Source organism: Bufo bufo, chromosome 10 (genome assembly GCF_905171765.1).
Source record: "Bufo bufo chromosome 10, aBufBuf1.1, whole genome shotgun sequence".
Taxonomy (NCBI): Eukaryota; Metazoa; Chordata; class Amphibia; order Anura; family Bufonidae; genus Bufo; species Bufo bufo.
Window position 1 is genome coordinate 2,645,749 of NC_053398.1, and position 22,297 is coordinate 2,668,045.

The 22,297-nt window shown below is 51.7% G+C and overlaps 1 protein-coding gene across 3 annotated transcripts in view; it reads left to right on the forward strand.

Moving 5' to 3' along the window:
• Nucleotides 1-22,297, forward strand: part of USP47 (ubiquitin specific peptidase 47) — a 49,500-nt gene that overhangs the window by 19,683 nt on the left and 7,520 nt on the right. For 2 of the 3 annotated variants that reach the window (XM_040410359.1, XM_040410361.1), the window contains 11 exons: nt 7,467-7,631; nt 7,744-7,872; nt 8,621-8,697; nt 9,131-9,186; nt 12,455-12,567; nt 12,643-12,747; nt 13,426-13,633; nt 13,965-14,080; nt 14,617-14,736; nt 15,471-16,242; nt 18,274-18,449. In XM_040410359.1, coding sequence (XP_040266293.1) covers nt 7,467-7,631; nt 7,744-7,872; nt 8,621-8,697; nt 9,131-9,186; nt 12,455-12,567; nt 12,643-12,747; nt 13,426-13,633; nt 13,965-14,080; nt 14,617-14,736; nt 15,471-16,242; nt 18,274-18,449 — 2,037 coding nt within the window. The remainder of the gene's footprint in view (nt 1-7,466; nt 7,632-7,743; nt 7,873-8,620; nt 8,698-9,130; nt 9,187-12,454; nt 12,568-12,642; nt 12,748-13,425; nt 13,634-13,964; nt 14,081-14,616; nt 14,737-15,470; nt 16,243-18,273; nt 18,450-22,297) is intronic. The other variant, XM_040410360.1, reaches the window with a different exon arrangement.

Genomic DNA, 22,297 nt, shown 5'->3' on the forward strand with positions numbered 1-22,297 from the left:
AACTAATGAGCATACCGTTCTATTTCTCGTGTATGGCATTGGGGGACACGGCACCATGGGTATATGCCCAGCTGCCACTAGAAAGGAAAAGTGTTGGCTCCACCCGATGGGATATACCCTCTGCTCAGACACTAAACTAAACTAAAAAAAAAAAAAAATTAGAACTCAGTACTCCCAATAAAAACTATACCCATTTGGAAATGACAGCACTACAAAACCTCAGCAAAAATAAAAATATCATAGTCAAACCATCAGATAAAGGGGGGAACATCGTGATCCTTTCCCTTCAACAATATAGGGATATGTGTCGAACTCTCCTATCAGACACAAACAGCTACGAAATATTAAGGGGAGATCCCACTATGACTTATCTTGCTGAACTATCTGAAATTGTCCAATGGGGCCTTCTAAATAGATGCATAGACAAAAAAGAACTTGAATTTTTGTTACCCAGTAACCCGAAAATAGCTACTTTTTATTGACTCCCAAAAATCCATAAGGGAACGGTCCCACTAAAAGGACGTCCCATTGTCTCGGGCATTGATAGCCTGACCCAACATGTAGGGACCTACATTGACCATATTCTTCGTCCGTTTGTGTCGGCATTACCTTCTTATCTTCGTGACACAACGGACCTGCTGAAAAGATTAGAGGGAGTTAGCTTGGAACCAAGCAGTTGGTTTGCCTCAATCGATGTAGAGGCACTCTATACATCAATTCCCCATGACAAGGGTTTGACAGCAGATAGATACTTTCTTGACTCCCGATCTACGAACATGAATCACCATAACAACTTCGTTCTTGAACTACTTAAATTTGTCTTAACACGTAATTATTTTGTTTTTGAGGATCGCCTTTATCACCAGCTCAGGGGCACCGCTATGGGTAGCCCTTGTGCACCGACTTATGCCAACTTGCTCCTGGGCTGGTGGGAAGACGTGATCGTCTTCTCGGAAACCATGACTGAATGGACCAAATATATATCTCTTTGGTCCAGATTTATTGACGATGTTCTGCTCCTATGGTCTGGAACCGAAAAGGAGTTTCATCTCTTTATGGACAAACTAAACTCCAACCATATAGGCCTCTATTTTACATCAGAAATTCATTGTAACACAATAACATTTCTGGATATAACTCTGGAACGAGATGCAAACAATTATATAAAAACCACGCTATTTAGAAAAAAGACCTCTACAAATAGCCTTTTGCGTTGGGAGAGTTTCCATCCCAGGTCCCTCAAAAAGGGTATTCCCAAAGGCCAGTTCCTAAGGGCACGACGTAATTGCTCGGACCCTGAAACCTTTACGAGGGAGGCCTCGAGATTGTTCCATCGCTTCAAAGAAAGGGGTTATCCCGATCAGTGCCTCTATGAAGCTTGATACTGGGCAGAGTCGAGGGACCGATCCTCCCTCCTACAATCTAAAAAAGAAACGATGACGGCTCAAGGGCCTATTCGGATTATCGGCACCTTTGATTCTGAGTCCCTACAGGTCAGAGATATCCTAAGTCGCTACTGGTCCTTAATTAAAACAGACCCAGACCTTACGCGAGTCCTGCCAGAAAACCCGTCTATTACTTTTAGACGAGGCCGTAGTATAGGGGATACGCTGGTCCACAGCCATCTTGTTCCCCCGGAGACCAGTACCTGGCTGACCAATAGACAAACAGGCACGTTTAAATGTGGCAAATGTAAAGCCTGTAGCTTTATATCTGTAGGCAGTACATTTAAAAACAGCCCTGATGATAAAACATTCTACATCCGCAGCTTTGCAAACTGCAACACCACAGCTATGATATATCTGGCCACGTGTTCTTGCGGCCTTAAATACGTAGTGAAAACTAAGAGAATGTTCAAAATAAGAATCTTAGAACATATTGGGGACATCCGCAATAGACGTGACAAACCCATTTCCCGTCACGTTTGGGCAAAACACGCTGGGGCCGCAGAGTCAGTTCGATTCTCTACAATCGAGGTACTTAAACCTACCACTAGAAAAGGAGACCTAGACAAGCTCCTCAAACAAAAAGAGTCTAAATGGATTTTTAGACTCAACACCATAACACCGGCTGGACTAAACGAAAATATTGATTTTGCGTGCTTTCTGTAAAAAGGTCATAAATATCTTACAAAAACTGGGAACTAATTTACCAGTGGCATCTTGCCAACTAACCATATAGGGACCATCTTTCTCTATATTTATATATCTATTGATACAGTATTAATTAATTGCTTAGACCCCAATATATCGGTTATTTTCTAGATTCACTACTAGGGACCGTCTAAAATATCACTGAGATAATGTGGCGAATACATTATACTGCACCATGATATTCGATACTCATGTCTACTATTCAGTCATGCTCTTATCTAGCTCTATCTATTTAAACAAAATCATGTAATACTATTAAATACAAATCAATTATAAATCCTATCATATAAATATCATTGTATCAATACAATAATTAGATAAATTTAAATTAATAAAATATTAATTTATTATTAAATTAAAAATTATTAATAACAAAATATAATAGAAGAATAATCTATAATGACTAAACATAGTGATCATCAAATCATTATTGTATGTATTTAATAGAATTAGATCATCTATACAATATAGCTACTCATTAATTCACCAATACTGTACTATATTCACAATCTTGTGGCATATAGCTAAATCATTATTACTTTATTAGTGTCTCTCCCCTTCAGTCTCCATTCATTTGTGTTCTAATATACCTGGTTGTAATAGTGCTGGGCCATGTTATGCTGACTTTTATGTCCCTTCGGCTCTGTATGTGTAGCGACATATAATAGAACTAAGCATTTTAGCTGTCGCTCCAATCTAGCCATTCATACAGAATGGAGATCCGGTCTCCAGGGACGCTAATATAAATCACATGACCGCGGTCATGTGTTCCTGACGTCATACCCGGAAGCACCATACATTACAAGTATGCAGCCGCTCCAACTAGCTTCACATATCGAGCGGGGATCCGGTCTCCAGGGACGCCAATAGAATTCACATGATCGCGGCCGTGCGATCACATGTTCTGACGTCATACCCGGAAGCTATGCTTAAATAGCATAGCCGGGAACTAGTGTTTGCTGCCGCAGTTTTATCCACACAGCGGTCACGCCGGGACTCCACAAGCCTGCATCATGAGCCTCTTCTGAGCGACACGACTATCCATCAGAGCCACCCACTGATCCGATATATATGGGTGTCTCAGCGGATACGCAAGTACTCTGTCTCACTACATGCTTTTCATATACCTGATACTAGTCACTCCATTTACCCTGATTAGTAACATTTCACAGGTATTTATAATGGTTGCCATCTATGTTAAAACCATTATTAATAATATATTATATATCGCATTATATTGATTACCATATCGCAATAGGTTCTAGAGGCCTTGTCTTATTTGTGGATCAACATCTCCATAAATTGGTCATACCACATTAATATTAATTTGAGTAGCAGGATATATTTTGATGAATTTAAATTCATAGGTGCCGCCCTCAATATTGCCGTAATGTGCGGCCCTTGACTGAGTCCCTATTCTTACCGTTGGTGTATCTAAATGTATATCAATTTTATATATTCAAATCTCCTTCTATAATTCAGTGACCACCACTCCAGAAGAGTGTTATATAACATGGTCACCTATATCTCTGTTTGTGTATTTTCCGTAAAATTATCTTTGGTGTAGGACACTCTGTAGTCTCTGGTTTTTTGTCCCCTGAGGAGCCTAATACTAACAAGGCGAAACGCGTAGGGACGCTGTACATAATTCCTAGCACATTATTCATGCTTTTGTCTGTACACTACCTTTTCTTGGGTGGTGTTACCTTCACCACACAGGGGGTGTTCTATATATGTTTGTTATTTTTGGAATATCTATAGACTAGTCATGGTCTCTTATCAGGATTAGCATCATCTGTCACCCGTACCAGGGCCTTCCAGGGTACATTAGGAGGCACGTGATACGGGATCGCCCCTATCGGGGCGGCCATTCCGTTTATAGGTAGGGTCACCATAATAGGGGAAACACGAGGGATACCGCCCCTATAGGTTATCAATTCTATTTGGCTGTCCATATTGCAACCAATGAGACGAGTGACTTACAGTCTTTTTGATTTATTTTTGTTATTGTTTATTTTTGTATCAAAAAGGGTCCAATATTTTAATTATGTCTATTAAAAGCTATGTCTTAGAATTATTGGTAGTTCTGTGAAATCTGTTGATTGACCTAATTCTACTATAATCCCCTGAACAGGGTTATGTTCACTCTGTGATTTGACAGACACTAAACTAACCAGCTTTAGTCGTGTCCATAGGAGGCAGACACGACCTGCTTTGTTTTTTTGCACGTCTTGATGCTTTTTGTTTTTTCTTTTCTTTTTTTCTTCTCTTGGGTATCTAGCTAGCGCGTACCCTAAGTACCTCGCCGGTCATCCAGTCCCTCTTTGTGGCATGCCGGCAATCCCACATCTGTGACAAGTTTGCCGAAGGGGTGACCCTGCGGTGCCTGAAAATGCCGGACGGTGAGCTTCTCACCACCTTTCCCCTGCGTCCCTGCCACATGGGGTCTAAGGTTAGTTCCCCTCCTTCGGCCTGGGGGTGGGAGTCCTTATTCAGGGCCCCTGTCGGGTTTCCCTGTCCACTTGCTTCTCCCCCCCCCCCCCCCAGTCTCTCCGGGGGGTAGTCTTCTCTCCACATTGGGGGGGACCCTTGGTGCTCCATCTCCTGGGCACTCTTCTACTTTAGTCCCCAGGTTCTGCCGCATCTTCCCTGCCTTGTCTTCGGGCCCCTGGTGCTCTGTTTTCCCCGGTTTTTTCCCTCCCCTGAGCGTCGCTGCTTCCCAGGAGCCCCCTCACCTGTTTTCTTCTGTTCCGGAGGGCCCCTGGTTTCCCGCGGTTCCTCTCTGCCAACGGCGCTCCTTTCCCAGCCGCGCCATTAATCGAGGCCCCGGATTTTTCTTCGCCTAGGCCTCATCAGAGGTACCTTCGCTTTGGGGTAGTTTCTATTTGTGGCGTTGCCCTTCGGCCTGGCGTCCGCCCCGAGGGTCTTTACCAAGGTGTTGGCTCCCCTTGTCGCACTTCTCCGTGCCAGGGGAGTTGCCATAATACCCTAACTGGACGATCTTCTGGTGAAACCTCCGTCCTGGGAGGACAACCTGTCCAGCCTCCACATCACCCTGTCTGTGCTGTTACAGTTCAGCTGGCTGGTGAATCACTCCAAATCCTCCCTTGTTCCAAGCCAGAGGATGGAATTCCTAGGCATGGTCCTCGCCTTGGCCGAGTGTTCCTTCCTCAGGACAAGGTAGTGGTTCTCCAGTCAGAGGTGGCTAGCCGTCTCCTCTGTCCATCAGTGTGTGCGCGTGCATCCTCGGCCGGATGGTTGCCGCCTTTGAGGCAATTTTTTTTACGCTCAATTCCACACCCTGTTCCTTCAGCTCTATATCCTTGCCCGGTGGAACAAGTCTCCGTCAGGCCTCGATCGTCCGATCCGCTTGTCCACTCGGGTCCGCCGGGACTTGCTCTGGTGGCTGAACCCGCTAACAGTTTCCCTCGGCAGATCCTTCCTTCTCCTCCGTTGGCAGGTGATCTCCACAGATGCCAGCCTGGCGGTTTGGGGGGCAGTCTTCAGGTCTCTCACTGCCCAGGGTCAGTGGTCGAGAGCTCCCTACAGATCAATATTCTGGAGCTCAGGGCAATTTACCTAGCCCTGTCCTGTTGGACTTAACTCCTCCGCGGTCATCCGGTCCGGATTCTAACTCCACTGCGGTGCCTTATTTGAACCACCAGGGGGCACCAGAAGCGCGCCAGTCCTGAAGGAAGCCTCTCGCATCCTGCAGTGGGCAGAGGGACACGTTCCATCTCTCTCTGCGGTCTACATCCCCGGGGTCAACAATTGGACAGCCGACTTCCTCAGTTGCCAGTTTCATTGTGTCCCTCCTTTCCGTTCTCCGGTGGAACCCTGGGATTTGAATTTGGTCCTAGATGTGTCCCCCCAATGCCATTAACGAGAACTGGATTTTTGTACTTACTGTAAAATCCTTTTCTCGCTGGATGCATTGGGGGACACAGTTCCCACCTTGTTTTTTTTTCTTTGTTCAGGTTTTCCGGATTTCCCGGGACCCTTTGATAATGGTCCTCTTTCTGGTTTAGGACATGTTGGCTTCATTGTTCGTCAGTTGTTTTTTATGTCCTACTGCTTTCGGACCAACTGGTTAGTTTAGTGTCTGAGCAGAGGGTATAGCCCATCGGGGTGGAGCCAACACCTTTCTAGTGGCAGCTGGGCATGTACCTGTGGTGCTGTGTGCCCCAGTGCATCCAACCAGAAAAGGATTTTACGGTAAGTACATAAATCTAGTTTTTCCTGTTTTATGCTCAATAGGCGATTCAGGGCCCTTTGTAATTTTATTCCAGTAACTTTGTAAGGTAAAACTTTCTTCTAAGTTATTTTCTATTTTATTTTTTTGATTTCTCACCATTTTCACGATCTCTGCTTGCTGTCAGTGGGTTAAGAACATTTTCATTGACCTCTATTGGTTGAAAGGTCGACCTAATATTTTTCATAACTGAGAGTTTGTTACACTTGTATCCAGTCTATACAATCTCTCAGTGCATCAGCAGCACAAATCTATCTCCTGTCCTGGTTGTTACAGTGTATCAGTGCAGGTAAAATGTATCGGTCTGAAGTGCCAACTGTGTAGATTGGAAATGACTATACATCCGAGCTTCTCAAACTTTTTCTACTCGTGCCTCGCCGTTCAGTGCATAGTAATTTCAGGGCCTAGTCAAATGCCACCACGCGGAGCAAAATAAATACCACAGGGCCATGCACATAGTACATCCTAGCTGCACCAAATACCATAAAGTTTTAAATAAATACCACCATGCAGCATGTCTGGCAGCAGCATTGTCCCCCTCCTTCACACGGCAGCAGCATTGTCCATCTTCCCTGCATTCCACCTCTTCTCCTTATGACCAATACATCCTTCCCCATTGCATCAGCATTCAGTGGCCACCCCTCCTGAGCTGGCAGTTGCACCCCTTCCTCCTCACAATGGGCAGGAATAGAAAGAAGTTGGTGTTAGGACACAGAATATCAGGCGAGTTCTCCAGGCTCCTCTCTCACTTCCTCTGCAGGTCCTCCATGGATGCAGGACCTGTGCACCCCTGGTCATGTGACATAAATGACACCCCTTCTAGAGCTATAGTTATCGAGCTGGTGTAATGGGGGGGGGGGGGGCAGTTTACACCTTGGTGTTTCTGCTTTATCCTGGCACAGATGTGGACCCGTGCCTCCCACATTAAAACCCGCTGGTCTGGACTTATCAGGAGGGATTCAGGCCTTGGTAGAATCGTACAGATTGTGTAAGGTGATGATGCATCTGGGGATATCTCCCGGTAATGTTTATCTCTCCTTTTGTCTTCTCATCTCCTCAAGAAGTCCCCTCAGACAGAGAGCTGCACGGACAGCGGGGCAGAGAACGAGGGGAGCTGTCACAGCGACCAGATGAGCAATGATTTCTGCACAGATGACGCCCTGGATGAAGGAATTTGTCTCGAAAGCACCAACAGCGTTGACAAGCCAAACAAATCTCTAGAAAAGGTAAATGGAGCCTGGCAGGCGGCGAGGGCGATGACTGCGCTGTGGCCGTGATGTGCGCAGGGCGATGCGGAGGATGAAAGCTTCAATCGTCTTTCTTTTTATTTATTTCTAGAATTCTTTGTATGAACTGTTTTCTGTGATGGTCCATTCGGGCAGCGCTGCTGGCGGGCATTACTATGCCTGCATCAAGTCATTCACTGACGACCAGTGGTACAGCTTCAATGATCAGCATGTCAGCCGGGTGAGTGTTGGGAATTGGCAAAACCTAAAAGATTCATCTGATGGCTTATCCACACGATTAGGTCATCAGTATCATATTATGGATTCCAAACCATGGCATCCCTGCCGATCAGCTGTTTAAAGGGGACACGGCATTGGGACCAGTTTTCCAGGCACAGTTCTGAACATTGTATAGTGGCTTCACTTGAATGGGACGGAGCTGCAGAAAGGCCACTGGTGACCGGTGGATGTGACATCACGGGCCAAGGAAGAGGCTGCAGCACTTCCAAGAGTTCAGTGCAGGGGTCGGACCCCTGCCATTCTGATGTGCGACCTGTCCTGAGAATAGGTCATCAATATATGTAACCTGGAAAACCCCTTTAAGATGCTGCGAGTTCCTGCCCGAAGCACAGGTCTGTTATACTGTACTTGGTGCCTTGTGTAGAGTACAGTAAACTCTGGGTCGGGCAGGAACTCGCAGCATCATAAATCCTTGTGATGCTGTGTGTTTGGTAAGAGGAGCAGTGATCAGTCCCTGAAATGTGGCCATCAAGTGGGACGTGAAGACGCTCGTGTGTACCTGGCCTTAGAGACTCGGCAGGGACAAAGCCTGGAGCCTCTACAGACTAATAAATACACAAATCTTACTTTTTTCCACCACTTTTTGGCATGTAACTACCTTCTAACACTTTCCCTGCTGTCTTCTTTCAGTACATACACAGGAAGGTTCAGTCTTCTATATTCACCTCTGACCGGTCTTCTCTTCACAGATAACTGCAGAAGATATTAAGAAAACCTACGGGGGATCTACAGGAAATCGCGGTTACTACTCCAGTGCCTTCGCTAGGTGGGTGCAGCATCCGCCGCCTGCTCGCATGTCACTTAACTTTGGGTCTATAAAGTCGCTGCCTCTCTAGGAATAGCGTTGTTATCGCACAGATGTTGTCGGAATTTCTCTTATAATTAAGGACTTATGGCTGAAAAATAACTATCGGGCTCTTACCGTTCTGGGCTCCCACTCTGACCGTCCACTGTCTCCTGCCGGTCGCAGGGATGACATGCTTAATATGTGGCTGTTACAGCCAGTCATTAGCTGCAGCGGTAATGCCAGGATGGTTGGCACACCTTGGCTGTGGCCTAGGTAGCAGTGAGTGAGGAGATAAGTGTCTGTCTGTTATTTTTAGCCATAAGGGTTTGGAAAACCCCTTAATATGATCAGAGCCAGATGACACATTGCAGCGTCTGAGCATTGTTTGTTTTTATTTTATAATTTCTTGCAGTTCCACTAATGCATATATGCTGATGTACCGACTGAAGAACCAAGCCAGAAATGCAAGTAAGTGACCGTGTACTTATCATAGAGGAGTCAAATACTTTTACAACTTATGTTTGTTTTTTGAAAATCATTTTACACCAAACAATACACAGTAAGCTGTGTACATAGACTACATTACATCCTATATTATACTTTAGAGCTGCACTCACTATTCTGCTGGTGCAGTCACTGTGTACATACATTACTTATCCTGTACTGATCCTTAGTTACATCCTGTATTATACTCCAGAGCTGCACTCACTATTCTGCTGGTGCAGTCACTGTGTACATACATTACTTATCCTGTACTGATCCTGAGTTACATCCTGTATTATACTCCAGAGCTGCACTCACTATTCTGCTGGTGCAGTCACTGTGTACATACATTACTTATCCTGTACTGATCCTGAGTTACATCCTGTATTATACTCCAGAGCTGCACTCACTATTCTGCTGGTGCAGTCACTGTGTACATACATTACTTATCCTGTACTGATCCTGAGTTACATCCTGTATTATACTCCAGAGCTGCACTCACTATTCTGCTGGTGCAGTCACTGTGTACATACATTACTTATCCTGTACTGATCCTGAGTTACATCCTGTATTATACTCCAGAGCTGCACTCACTATTCTGCTGGTGCAGTCACTGTGTACATACATTACTTATCCTGTACTGATCCTGAGTTACATCCTGTATTATACTCCAGAGCTGCACTCACTATTCTACTGGTGCAGTCACTGTGTACATACATTACTTATCCTGTACTGATCCTGAGTTACATCCTGTATTATACTCCAGAGCTGCACTCACTATTCTGCTGGTGCAGTCACTGTGTACATACATTACTTATCCTGTACTGATCCTGAGTTACATCCTGTATTATACTCCAGAGCTGCACTCACTATTCTACTGGTGCAGTCACTGTGTACATACATTTCTTATCCTGTACTGATCCTGAGTTACATCCTGTATTATACTCCAGAGCTGCACTCTCTATTCTGCTGGTGCAGTCACTGTGTACATACATTACTTATCCTGTACTGATCCTGAGTTACATCCTGTATTATACTCCAGAGCTGCACTCACTATTCTGCTGGTGCAGTCACTGTGTACATACATTACTTATCCTGTACTGATCCTGAGTTACATCCTGTATTATACTCCAGAGCTGCACTCACTATTCTGCTGGTGCAGTCACTGTGTACATACATTACTTATCCTGTACTGATCCTGAGTTACATCCTGTATTATACTCCAGAGCTGCACTCACTATTCTGCTGGTGCAGTCACTGTGTACATACATTACTTATCCTGTACTGATCCTGTATTATACTCCAGAGCTGCACTCACTATTCTACTGGTGCAATCACTGTGTACATACATTACTTATCCTGTACTGATCCTGAGTTACATCCTGTATTATACTCCAGAGCTGCACTCACTATTCTGCTGGTGCAGTCACTGTGTACATACATTACTTATCCTGTACTGATCCTCAGTTACATCCTGTATTATACTCCAGAGCTGCACTCACTATTCTGCTGCTGCAGTCACTGTGTACATACATTACTTATCCTGTACTGATCCTGAGTTACATCCTGTATTATACTCCAGAGCTGCACTCACTATTCTGCTGGTGCAGTCACTGTGTACATACATTACTTATCCTGTACTGATCCTGAGTTACATCCTGTATTATACTCTAGAGCTGCAATCACTATTCTGCTGGTGCAGTCACTGTGTACATACATTACTTATCCTGTACTGATCCTGAGTTACACCCTGTATTATACTCCAGAGCTGCACTCACTATTCTGCTGGTGCAGTCACTGTGTACATACATTACTTATCCTGTACTGATCCTGAGTTACATCCTGTTATACTCCAGAGCTGCACTCACTATTCTGCTGGTGCAGTCACTGTGTACATACATTACTGATCCTGAGTTACATCCTGTATTATACTCCAGAGCTGCACTCACTATTCTGCTGGTGCAGTCACTGTGTACATACATTACTTATCCTGTACTGATCCTGAGTTACATCCTGTATTATACTTCAGAGCTGCACTCACTATTCTGCTGGAGCAGTCACTGTGTACATACATTACTTATCCTGTACTGATCCTGAGTTACATCCTGTATTATACTCCAGAGCTGCACTCACTATTCTGCTGGTGCAGTCACTGTGTACATACATTACTTATCCTGTATTATACTCCAGAGCTGCACTCACTATTCTGCTGGTGCAGTCACTGTATACATACATTACTTATCCTGCACTGATCCTGGGTTACATCCTGTATTATACTCCAGAGCTGCACTCACTATTCTGCTGGTGCAGTCACTGTATACATACATTACTTATCCTGCACTGATCCTGGGTTACATCCTGTATTATACTCCAGAGCTGCACTCACTATTCTGGCAGCATAAAGACTGCCTTCCCCCCCTGCTTGTCCAGTGTCTGCACAGAGAGTGCTTTATATTCTTGTATTCACTGAAGTGTCCTCTTTACACCAGGCTTTGGGCTTTGTACATTCATCTCCTGTTCTCAATTCCGCTCCGTCATAGGGTCTCAATAGCGGATGAAAACGCCTCAGTTGTTTCCCTATTCATTGTCAATGGGGACAAAACTGAACTTAACAAAACGGAATGCACCAAAATGCATTCCGTTCTGCTTGGTTGCGTTCCCATACCGGAGAGCAGCGTACTGCAGTTTTCTTTCCATCCTGGGATGTGGAGCAAAATGGATCCGTCCTGGCACACAATGTAAGTCAATGGCGATGGATCCATTTTCTCTGACACAATAGAAAACGGATCCGTCCCCCATGACTTTCAATGGAGTTCATGACCGATCTGTCATGGCTATAGAAGACATAATACAACTGGATCGGTTCATGACGGATGCATGCGGTTGTATTATTGTAACGCAAGCGTTTTTGCAGATCCATGACGGATCCGCAAAAGACGCTATTGTGAAAGTAGCCTAACACAAGCTTAAATCCCTTGCTTTATAGGACCGCAGCTAAGCTGTTAAACCCGTGGACAGATGCACCACTGCACGGCAGAATTGTGACTGCAGCTCTGGATTAGGATTGTAATTTGGGACTGATTGGAAATATAGAGTGGCTTTGGCTCGGCTCGCCCAAGTTGTAGCTTGTCAGAATACTTGATGAGATAATTTGTAGTCGCCGTGCGATGATGTCATGCGAGATAAAATGAAATAGTTGTGGCCCCTGGCTGCTCCTGAGCTCCGCTCACCCCTCATGTGCTTGACTTTTCAGAGTTTTTGGAGGCCTCAGAATTTCCAGAGCACATAAAACATCTGGTGCAGAAAGAGAAGGAGCAGGAGGAGGAGGAGAAGCGGCAGCGGGAGATTGAGCGCAACACGTGTAAAGTGAGTAGCCGGCCCTTACGTGGAGCCTGAAGACTGGAGGATGGGAGTGTGAGCCCATGTTGTGTTCTCTTCCAGCTGAAGCTCTTCTGCATGCACCCGGTCAAGCAAATCCTGATGGAGAATAAGCTGGAAGTTCACAAGGACAAGACCATGAAGGAAGCCGTGGAGATGGCCTACAAGGTACAGTGAGGGTTGGGGGTCAGGACGTGGTGTACCCAGTATTAACCCTGCTCCTTCTCCTCTCACACGAGGAGTCCCTCTCCCACACTCCAGGATATGATGATGATGACACTGGGAACAGAAGTTGTACCCGCGCCATTTTCTTCTAGTGAACGGCTGAGATTGACACCGAGCGCTGTAGCGGTAACCGCCAGGATCCGTGTTTTCGCAGCAGTCAGTGCAGATGGTGGTGCTGAGGAACAGGCTCCCCTTCTCCTGCCCCTTTCAGCCTCTGCAGCATGAACGCCGGGGGGGATTGAGAACTTGGGGCAAATCCAAAGATTAATAGTCCCCTCAGTGGTCTCTTCTGACCCTTTGATGCACCATAGAGATGAAAGTAAAGAGGCAAATATAAACTAAATGAAAAACTAATAAAAAGATTAACCCCCCCCCCCCCCCCCAATCATTGTGGTAACGCTGTTCCTGACTCGGTTACCCCCACATCGGCGTTTATTTTAGGGGAGAACTCTGTAATTTATCAGGGAGATTATTGTTAAAAATGTTTTTCTTGACTAGAAGCTTAAAAATAAAAAGTCTGTATCAGTCAAAAAGCAGCAAACAGCACAGATCCTGCCGGAGGTCCGGTGATGCTGTAGCCGGAGACTCTGACCCATGTCCTTGCTGCTCTGCCTCTTCCAGATGATGGACCTGGAGGGCGTAGTTCCCCTGGACTGCTGCCGCTTGGTGAAATACGACGAGTTTCACGATTACTTGGAGCGCTCTTACGAGGATGAGGAGGATCGGTCGATGGGGTTCCTGCTCGGTGGCGTCAAGTCCTCCTACATGTTTGATCTCCTGTTGGAAACCAAGCGACCGGACCAAGTGTTCCAGTTGTATAAACCCGGAGGTGAGACGTCAAGGCTGTGCGGCTGCGCAATCTCATCCTGCGGTCGTATTCCCTTCCATCTGTTCCCAGTTTTATGCTAACGTACATTAAATAGGTGACGAAGATATATGGGACACCTGGAAGAAAGTACGACTGCAGAATCAGACTACACAGGGCTTTTGTTGTCTGTTACCATGGAGACGCGTAGGAGATGTAGGAACAAAACGATAGGAAGTCCAGACTTCTAGCAGTTACTTGATTTGTCTTATAATTGGCTTATAATCTGAGCCGATGTTGGTGGTCACGCGCCCCGTCTGCCATGTTTGTACTTATTTCCTTGTCTTGTCTCCAGAGGTGATGGTGAAGGTGTATGTGGTGGACCTGAAGACGGAAACCATCGCTCCCCCCGTCAGTGTCCGCGCCTATCTCAGTCAGACCATCCAGGAGTTTAAGCATCTTATCTCTAAGGTTGAGTGCAAATCTTACAATCGGAAGTGTTAAAGCAGCAAGATCAACCCCATTAGGCAGACCTACTGCCTGGTAGGGTTGATGCTGCTGATCATAACGATAACTGTCTTGTGAAAAGATTTTTTAATCTTTATGCATATGAGGGCTTCAGTGCACCAAGGGGTGAAACCTAGCCCTTCAGTGCACCCCAGCTTTTTTTTATCCATGCCCCTCGGTGTACTCAAACACACAGACACAAAGAACAAGTTGTTTTTTTCTCTCTTGGGAATGCTACAACTGACTTTCACAAGACAGGTATCACTTTCATCCACAGGATCTACCCTACCAGGCAGTATACCTGGTTTAATAAGGTAAATCCTGCTGACAGCTGCTCTTTAAGGGATGTCCCTTGTGACTATTCCACTTATTGCAGTGTGTGTGTCTCTTTAATGGCAATAGTTGAAAATACGGGACTGCTGGATGTGCTCATGGCCGTCCATGGATGACCCGAGTCCTGTTCACGTTGCATTAAACATGAGGACTCTTGTGTATTGCAGAGCATAGACTTGCCTCCCGATCACATGCGGATCGTTCTGGAGCGCTGTTACAATGACCTGCGTCTCCTCAGTGTGCCCAACAAAACGCTGAAGGCCGAAGGGTTCTTCCGAAGCAATAAGGTGGGTATAACGGGAAGCACAGCCCGAACCTAGAGGATCTCGTGTGACGGGCATCCTGAATGGCAGCATTGCCCTAATGTAGAAGGCTGTGATCCAGATGTGAAGCTAAGCATGTATTTAAAGGGCTATTACCATCTTACAAAGTGTTGACAAAGCACTTTACGATCGGTGGGGGTCCGTCTTCTTTGATCAAGCTGATCCTGAGAGTGAAGTGGATGCCTTGCTGGTCTAGTACTGCAGGGCTCCACTATCCACGGTGCATGGAACTGCAGCACAGCTACTGGAGCTATGCAGCGGAAACGTAGGGGGGAACCTTGCATCGCACCAGGATCAGTGGGGCCAGCGGCCAGACCACAATGATCATAAAGTGACGGCTCATCCTACTGATACACAAACACTTTAGAACCCACGGCCCTCCAGCTGTTGCAAAACTACAACTCCCAGCATGCCTGGACAGCCTACAGCTATTAGGGTATACTGAGAGTTGTAGTTTTGCAACAGCTGGAGGGCCGCGGGTTGAGCATTCCTGCTTTAGAAGGTGCGAATACCCCTTTAAATGAGGAAAAACCTGCCACAAAGGCCTGATGCACACATTGCAGAGGTGCGTCCATTATGTCACGACTCTTTAAGTTGGGGTGAATGTCAGGATTAAGAATGCACATGCTTGATTGGCTGCAGGAAATATCGTTTTGTGTCCCCCCCGTTTCCTGACGTCTGCTCTGACTTTGTCGCAGGTGTTTGTAGAAAGCTCGGACTCCACCGACCACCAGCTGCCGTTTCCAGACTCTCATCTGTGGAAGCTCCTGGACCGTCACGCCAACACCATCAGACTGTATGTTTCGTTACCTGAGCATGCACCGGGCCCCCAGGTAAGCCGCCCCACCGGTCCAAGGCCATGCGGAGAGTCGGTGCGACAGGAGGAGTTTTGTGAGCACGTGAAAGGCAGCAGCAAGTCTGTGGAAGCCATTTTGGAGGAGAGTACTGAAAAACTGAAATCCCTCTCTCTCCAGCGGCAGGAAGAGAGCGGGAATGGGGACAGCAGCAAGAGCCCGGAGGGCAGCGACTTTGACAACATTGACTCTCCACTAAACGATGCGGATTCCTCGGGGTCGGCCGACAACAGAGAACTCGAGAACCGGATTCTCCCAACTGACCCCGAAAACAACTTCTTGCCAGAAGAGCGGTCGGACTCTGATATCAATAATGACCGGAGCACCAGCTCAGTGGACAGCGACATCCTTAGCTCAAGCCATAGCAGCGACACTCTGTGCAATGCGGACAATGCCCCCATCCCCCTGGCCAACGGCCTCGACTCCCACAGCATCACCAGCAGCCGGAGGTCCAAAGCCAGTGAAGGAAAGAAGGAGACGTGGGACACGGCCGAGGAGGACTCGGGCACCGACAGCGAATACGACGAGAGTGGGAAGAGCCGGGGGGAGGCCCAGTACATGTATTTCAAGGCAGAGAGGCGGACGGGGGCGGCAGCGCCCGGGGAGGGACAAAAATGTGAGTTTAGCTGATTTTATGATCCAGTGCTCGGGGGCCGCATCCTCACCCAGGGGCTTACATGAATCTCTCATATAGCCCCCCTTTCCCCCAGTGAGATTTATGACATTTAGGAATTTTTAGGAGGTTAAGAATTTATTTTTTTTACTAAAAATAGAAAAATGGCCTTCCACATCACCAGCATGTCCTTCATAAATATGGCGCTTATTCTGAACACAATATTGCCTAATGTATTGCCAGCAGACACTGCTCCCCTCTCAGCCACCACTAGAGGGAGCTCAGTGCATAGGATGTCATAGCATTAGGCTGCACACGAGTGAAAAACGGACGTGTGATGGATGTTCTTTTAATGGCCGTCACGCGTCCACAGTGGTAGTCTATGGGGTTATTCACACAGCAGTACTTTTGTCGGACAGTCAATAATGGACGTAAAAAAAAGAACATGTTCTATCTTGTCCATCTTCACTGACGACAGCCCCCATACAATTGAATGGGACCGTTTTTAGCGTCCATTTCTCAGTCTGACAAATGCATTGAAATACCGGATCTGTTTCTCTGGTGTCATCTGGAAAATCGGATCCAGTATTTATTTATTTTTTGCATTTTTAAAGGTCCGTTTTGCGGGATCCGGCATTCTGGCAAGTATTTAGGATTTTTGGCCAGAGAGAAAAATGCAGCGTGCTGCGTTTTTTCTCTCCGTCCAAATACCGTAAAGTGACTGAACTGAAGACGTCCTGATGCATCCTGAGCGGATCGCTCTCCATTCAGAATGCATTGGGATATAACTGATGAGTTCTTTTCCGGTATTGAGCCCCTAGGACGGAACTCAATACCGGAAAAGAAAAACGCTAGTGTGAAAGCACCGAGCGCCCCCTAGTGGCAGCTGCAGGAATACGCCATGAATCTGTTCACACGGGCTCTATAACGTGGTCCGCCAGCGCCCTCTCCCGTACCTCTCTATCTCCTGTGTTGGCTATAGGTGGGTTCCCTGCTCCTCTGCACTGTGCCGTTGCTCTGTCATTTCTCTTGGAAGGTGTTACTAATCGCCTTGTCAGATGGGTGCGTCCTGCAGTCTGGATTGTCAGCTCTGTTGTCAGCAGTGTTGCCGTGTCGAGAGCGCCGGTAACACCCACAATTGTTAGTAAGAGCAACAGCACAAGCGAGAGGGAAGACTCGCACGAATGGTCACCATATGGGGAGTTCAAGTATTTACTGAAATCGTTGTGTCTGGGAAGTAAAGTTTAAAGGGATATTTCTGGTAGCAGCAAGTTATACCTTGTCCTTGTGAATGGATCAGCAGTGCGCATAGATGGGGGATAACGTGATATGACCGGAATACCCCTTTAAAGGGCTTGGTTTAACTCAGACTTTGATGGCATATCGCTAGGATAACCAATCAATGTCGGATAGGTGCAGGTCCAACCTGGGACCCCAAAAGTGAGCGAGAACATGCCGCAAATGTGCAGCCTGCTCTCCATTAATTTCTATGGAAGGTCTGAAAATAACCGAGCAAGAGTGCTCAGTAAATAAACGGAGAGCGCGCGGTGCATGCGTGGCCACCGCTCCATTCACTTCACTGCTGGATATGGCCGAGCGCTCAGTTCTATAGAACTTGCAAGGCTGCTCTCCACTCACTTCAGGGCCTGTTCTGGAGATAGGTGTGGAGCCCTCGCCTCTGGCATTGGTGGCGTATCCTAGTGATATACCATCCATCAAGGAGCCGATGTCCATAATAAAGCTCAATCAGTCCCAAAATGCAGCCGAGCATTTATCGTTTTACAGATGTGCAAAACAATACCCTTTAACGTTTATTTTGTGCCCTCAGAGCTGTATTTACTGTGAGACTGTAGTTGGCTCTTAAAGGTATGTTCACACGAGGCAGATTTCTGCGACTGTAAAATCTCTCCCACGTGAATGGCGCAGTCTCACAAACCTGCTGCGGGTGAACGTCCCCTTAACCCCGTGAGGCATCTTCTTGCAGGTGACCGGTGACCACGGCTTCTGCCACTGACGCGCATCTCTTTCCTGCAGGTTTATTGGTGAATGTAGATAAAAGAATCACCCTCTCTGCTTTCAAACAGCAGCTGGAGCCCTTTGTGGGGGTCCCGTCCTCCCAGTTTAAAGTCTTCCGTGTTTATGCCAGCAACCAGGAGTTTGAAAGCGTCCGTCTGAACGAGACCCTCTCCTCCTTTTCTGACGACAACAAGGTATCTATGCGCAGTTCGCTGTGTCGCCCCCCCCCCCCCTCCTTGTCGTGCTGTGTCGCCCCCCCCCCCCCCCCCTCCTTGTCGTGCTGTGTCGCCCCCCCCTCCTTGTCGTGCTGTGTCGCCCCCCCCCTCCTTGTCGTGCTGTGTCGCCCCCCCCGCCTTGTCGTGCTGTGTCGCCCCCCCCCCCCTCCTTGTCGTGCTGTGTCGCCCCCCCCCCCCTCCTTGTCGTGCTGTGTCGCCCCCCCCTCCTTGTCGTGCTGTGTCGCCCCCCCCTCCTTGTCGTGCTGTGTCGCCCCCCCCGCCTTGTCGTGCTGTGTCGCCCCCCCCGCCTTGTCGTGCTGTGTCGCCCCCCCCGCCTTGTCGTGCTGTGTCGCCCCCCCGCCTTGTCGTGCTGTGTCGCCCCCCCGCCTTGTCGTGCTGTGTCGCCCCCCCGCCTTGTCGTGCTGTGTCGCCCCCCCCCGCCTTGTCGTGCTGTGTCGCCCCCCCCCGCCTTGTCGTGCTGTGTCGCCCCCCCCGCCTTGTCGTGCTGTGTCGCCCCCCCCGCCTTGTCGTGCTGTGTCGCCCCCCCCGCCTTGTCGTGCTGTGTCGCCCCCCCCCGCCTTGTCGTGCTGTGTCGCCCCCCCCTCCTTGTCGTGCTGTGTCGCCCCCCCCGCCTTGTCGTGCTGTGTCGCCCCCCCCGCCTTGTCGTGCTGTGTCGCCCCCCCGCCTTGTCGTGCTGTGTCGCCCCCCCGCCTTGTCGTGCTGTGTCGCCCCCCCGCCTTGTCGTGCTGTGTCGCCCCCCCGCCTTGTCGTGCTGTGTCGCCCCCCCGCCTTGTCGTGCTGTGTCGCCCCCCCGCCTTGTCGTGCTGTGTCGCCCCCCCCGCCTTGTCGTGCTGTGTCGCCCCCCCGCCTTGTCGTGCTGTGTCGCCCCCCCTCCTTGTCGTGCTGTGTCGCCCCCCCTCCTTGTCGTGCTGTCGCCCCCCCCTGCCCGTAGTGCTGCGTCGCTCCCCCCCGCACGTAGTGCTGCGTCGCCCCCCCCTGCCCGTAGTGCTGCGTCGCCCCCCCCTGCCCGTAGTGCTGCGTCGCCCCCCCCCTGCCCGTAGTGCTGCGTCGCCCCCCCCCCCTCCCCGTAGTGCTGCGTCGCCCCCCCCCCCTGCCCGTAGTGCTGCGTCGCCCCCCCCCCTGCCCGTAGTGCTGCGTCGCCCCCCCCCCCTGCCCGTAGTGCTGCGTCGCCCCCCCCCCCCTGCCCGTAGTGCTGCGTCCCCCCCCCCCCTGCCCGTAGTGCTGCGTCGCCCCCCCCCCCTGCCCGTAGTGCTGCGTCGCCCCCCCCCCTGCCCGTAGTGCTGCGTCGCCCCCCCTGCCCGTAGTGCTGCGTCGCCCCCCCCTGCCCGTAGTGCTGCGTCGCCCCCCCCTGCCCGTAGTGCTGCGTCGCCCCCCCTGCCCGTAGTGCTGCGTCGCCCCCCCCTGCCCGTAGTGCTGCGTCGCCCCCCCTGCCCGTAGTGCTGCGTCGCCCCCCCTGCCCGTAGTGCTGCGTCGCCCCCCCTGCCCGTAGTGCTGCGTCGCCCCCCCTGCCCGTAGTGCTGCGTCGCCCCCCCTGCCCGTAGTGCTGCGTCGCCCCCCCTGCCCGTAGTGCTGCGTCGCCCCCCCTGCCCGTAGTGCTGCGTCGCCCCCCCTGCCCGTAGTGCTGCGTCGCCCCCCCTGCCCGTAGTGCTGCGTCGCCCCCCCTGCCCGTAGTGCTGCGTCGCCCCCCCCTGCCCGTAGTGCTGCGTCGCCCCCCCCTGCCCGTAGTGCTGCGTCGCCCCCCCTGCCCGTAGTGCTGCGTCGCCCCCCCTGCCCGTAGTGCTGCGTCGCCCCCCCTGCCCGTAGTGCTGCGTCGCCCCCCCTGCCCGTAGTGCTGCGTCGCCCCCCCTGCCCGTAGTGCTGCGTCGCCCCCCCGGCCCGTAGTGCTGCGTCGCCCCCCCTGCCCGTAGTGCTGCGTCGCCCCCCCTGCCCGTAGTGCTGCGTCGCCCCCCCCTGCCCGTAGTGCTGCGTCCCCCCCCCTGCCCGTAGTGCTGCGTCGCCCCCCCCTGCCCGTAGTGCTGCGTCGCCCCCCCTGCCCGTAGTGCTGCGTCGCCCCCCCTGCCCGTAGTGCTGCGTCGCCCCCCCTGCCCGTAGTGCTGCGTCGCCCCCCCTGCCCGTAGTGCTGCGTCGCCCCCCCTGCCCGTAGTGCTGCGTCGCCCCCCCTGCCCGTAGTGCTGCGTCGCCCCCCCCTGCCCGTAGTGCTGCGTCGCCCCCCCCTGCCCGGAGTGCTGCGTCGCCCCCCCTGCCCGTAGTGCTGCGTCGCCCCCCCTGCCCGTGGTGCTGCGTCGCCCCCCCTGCCCGTAGTGCTGCGTCGCCCCCCCCTGCCCGTAGTGCTGCGTCGCCCCCCCTGCCCGTAGTGCTGCGTCGCCCCCCCCCTGCCCGTAGTGCTGCGTCGCCCCCCCCCTGCCCGTAGTGCTGCGTCGCCCCCCCTGCCCGTAGTGCTGCGTCGCCCCCCCCCCTGCCCGTAGTGCTGCGTCGCCCCCCCCCTGCCCGTAGTGCTGCGTCGCCCCCCCCCTGCCCGTAGTGCTGCGTCGCCCCCCCCCTGCCCGTAGTGCTGCGTCGCCCCCCCCCTGCCCGTAGTGCTGCGTCGCCCCCCCCCCCTGCCCGTAGTGCTGCGTCGCCCCCCCCCTGCCCGTAGTGCTGCGTCGCCCCCCCCCTGCCCGTAGTGCTGCGTCGCCCCCCCCCTGCCCGTAGTGCTGCGTCGCCCCCCCCCCTGCCCGTAGTGCTGCGTCGCCCCCCCCCCTGCCCGTAGTGCTGCGTCGCCCCCCCCCTGCCCGTAGTGCTGCGTCGCCCCCCCCCTGCCCGTAGTGCTGCGTCGCCCCCCCCCTGCCCGTAGTGCTGCGTCGCCCCCCCCCTGCCCGTAGTGCTGCGTCGCCCCCCCCCTCCCCGTCGTGCTGCGTCGCCCCCCCCCTGCCCGTAGTGCTGCGTCCCCCCCCCCCCCTGCCCGTAGTGCTGCGTCGCCCCCCCCCCCCCTGCCCGTAGTGCTGCGTCGCCCCCCCCCCCTGCCCGTAGTGCTGCGTCGCCCCCCCCCCCTGCCCGTAGTGCTGCGTCGGCCCCCCCCCCCCTGCCCGTAGTGCTGCGTCGCCCCCCCCCCCTGCCCGTAGTGCTGCGTCGCCCCCCCCCCCTGCCCGTAGTGCTGCGTCGCCCCCCCCCCCCTGCCCGTAGTGCTGCGTCGCCCCCCCCCCCTGCCCGTAGTGCTGCGTCGGCCCCCCCCCCCCTGCCCGTAGTGCTGCGTCGCCCCCCCCCCCTGCCCGTAGTGCTGCGTCGCCTGCCTTCAGGATCCTGCTGCGTCGCCCCCCCTGCCCGTAGTGCTGCGTCGCCCCCCCTGCCCGTAGTGCTGCGTCGCCCCCCCTGCCCGTAGTGCTGCGTCGCCCCCCCTGCCCGTAGTGCTGCGTCGCCCCCCCTGCCCGTAGTGCTGCGTCGCCCCCCCCTGCCCGTAGTGCTGCGTCGCCCCCCCTGCCCGTAGTGCTGCGTCGCCCCCCCCTGCCCGTAGTGCTGCGTCGCCCCCCCCTGCCCGTAGTGCTGCGTCGCCCCCCCCTGCCCGTAGTGCTGCGTCGCCCCCCCTGCCCGTAGTGCTGCGTCGCCCCCCCTGCCCGTAGTGCTGCGTCGCCCCCCCTGCCCGTAGTGCTGCGTCGCCCCCCCTGCCCGTAGTGCTGCGTCGCCCCCCCTGCCCGTAGTGCTGCGTCGCCCCCCCTGCCCGTAGTGCTGCGTCGCCCCCCCTGCCCGTAGTGCTGCGTCGCCCCCCCTGCCCGTAGTGCTGCGTCGCCCCCCCCCCCTGCCCGTAGTGCTGCGTCGCCCCCCCCCCTGCC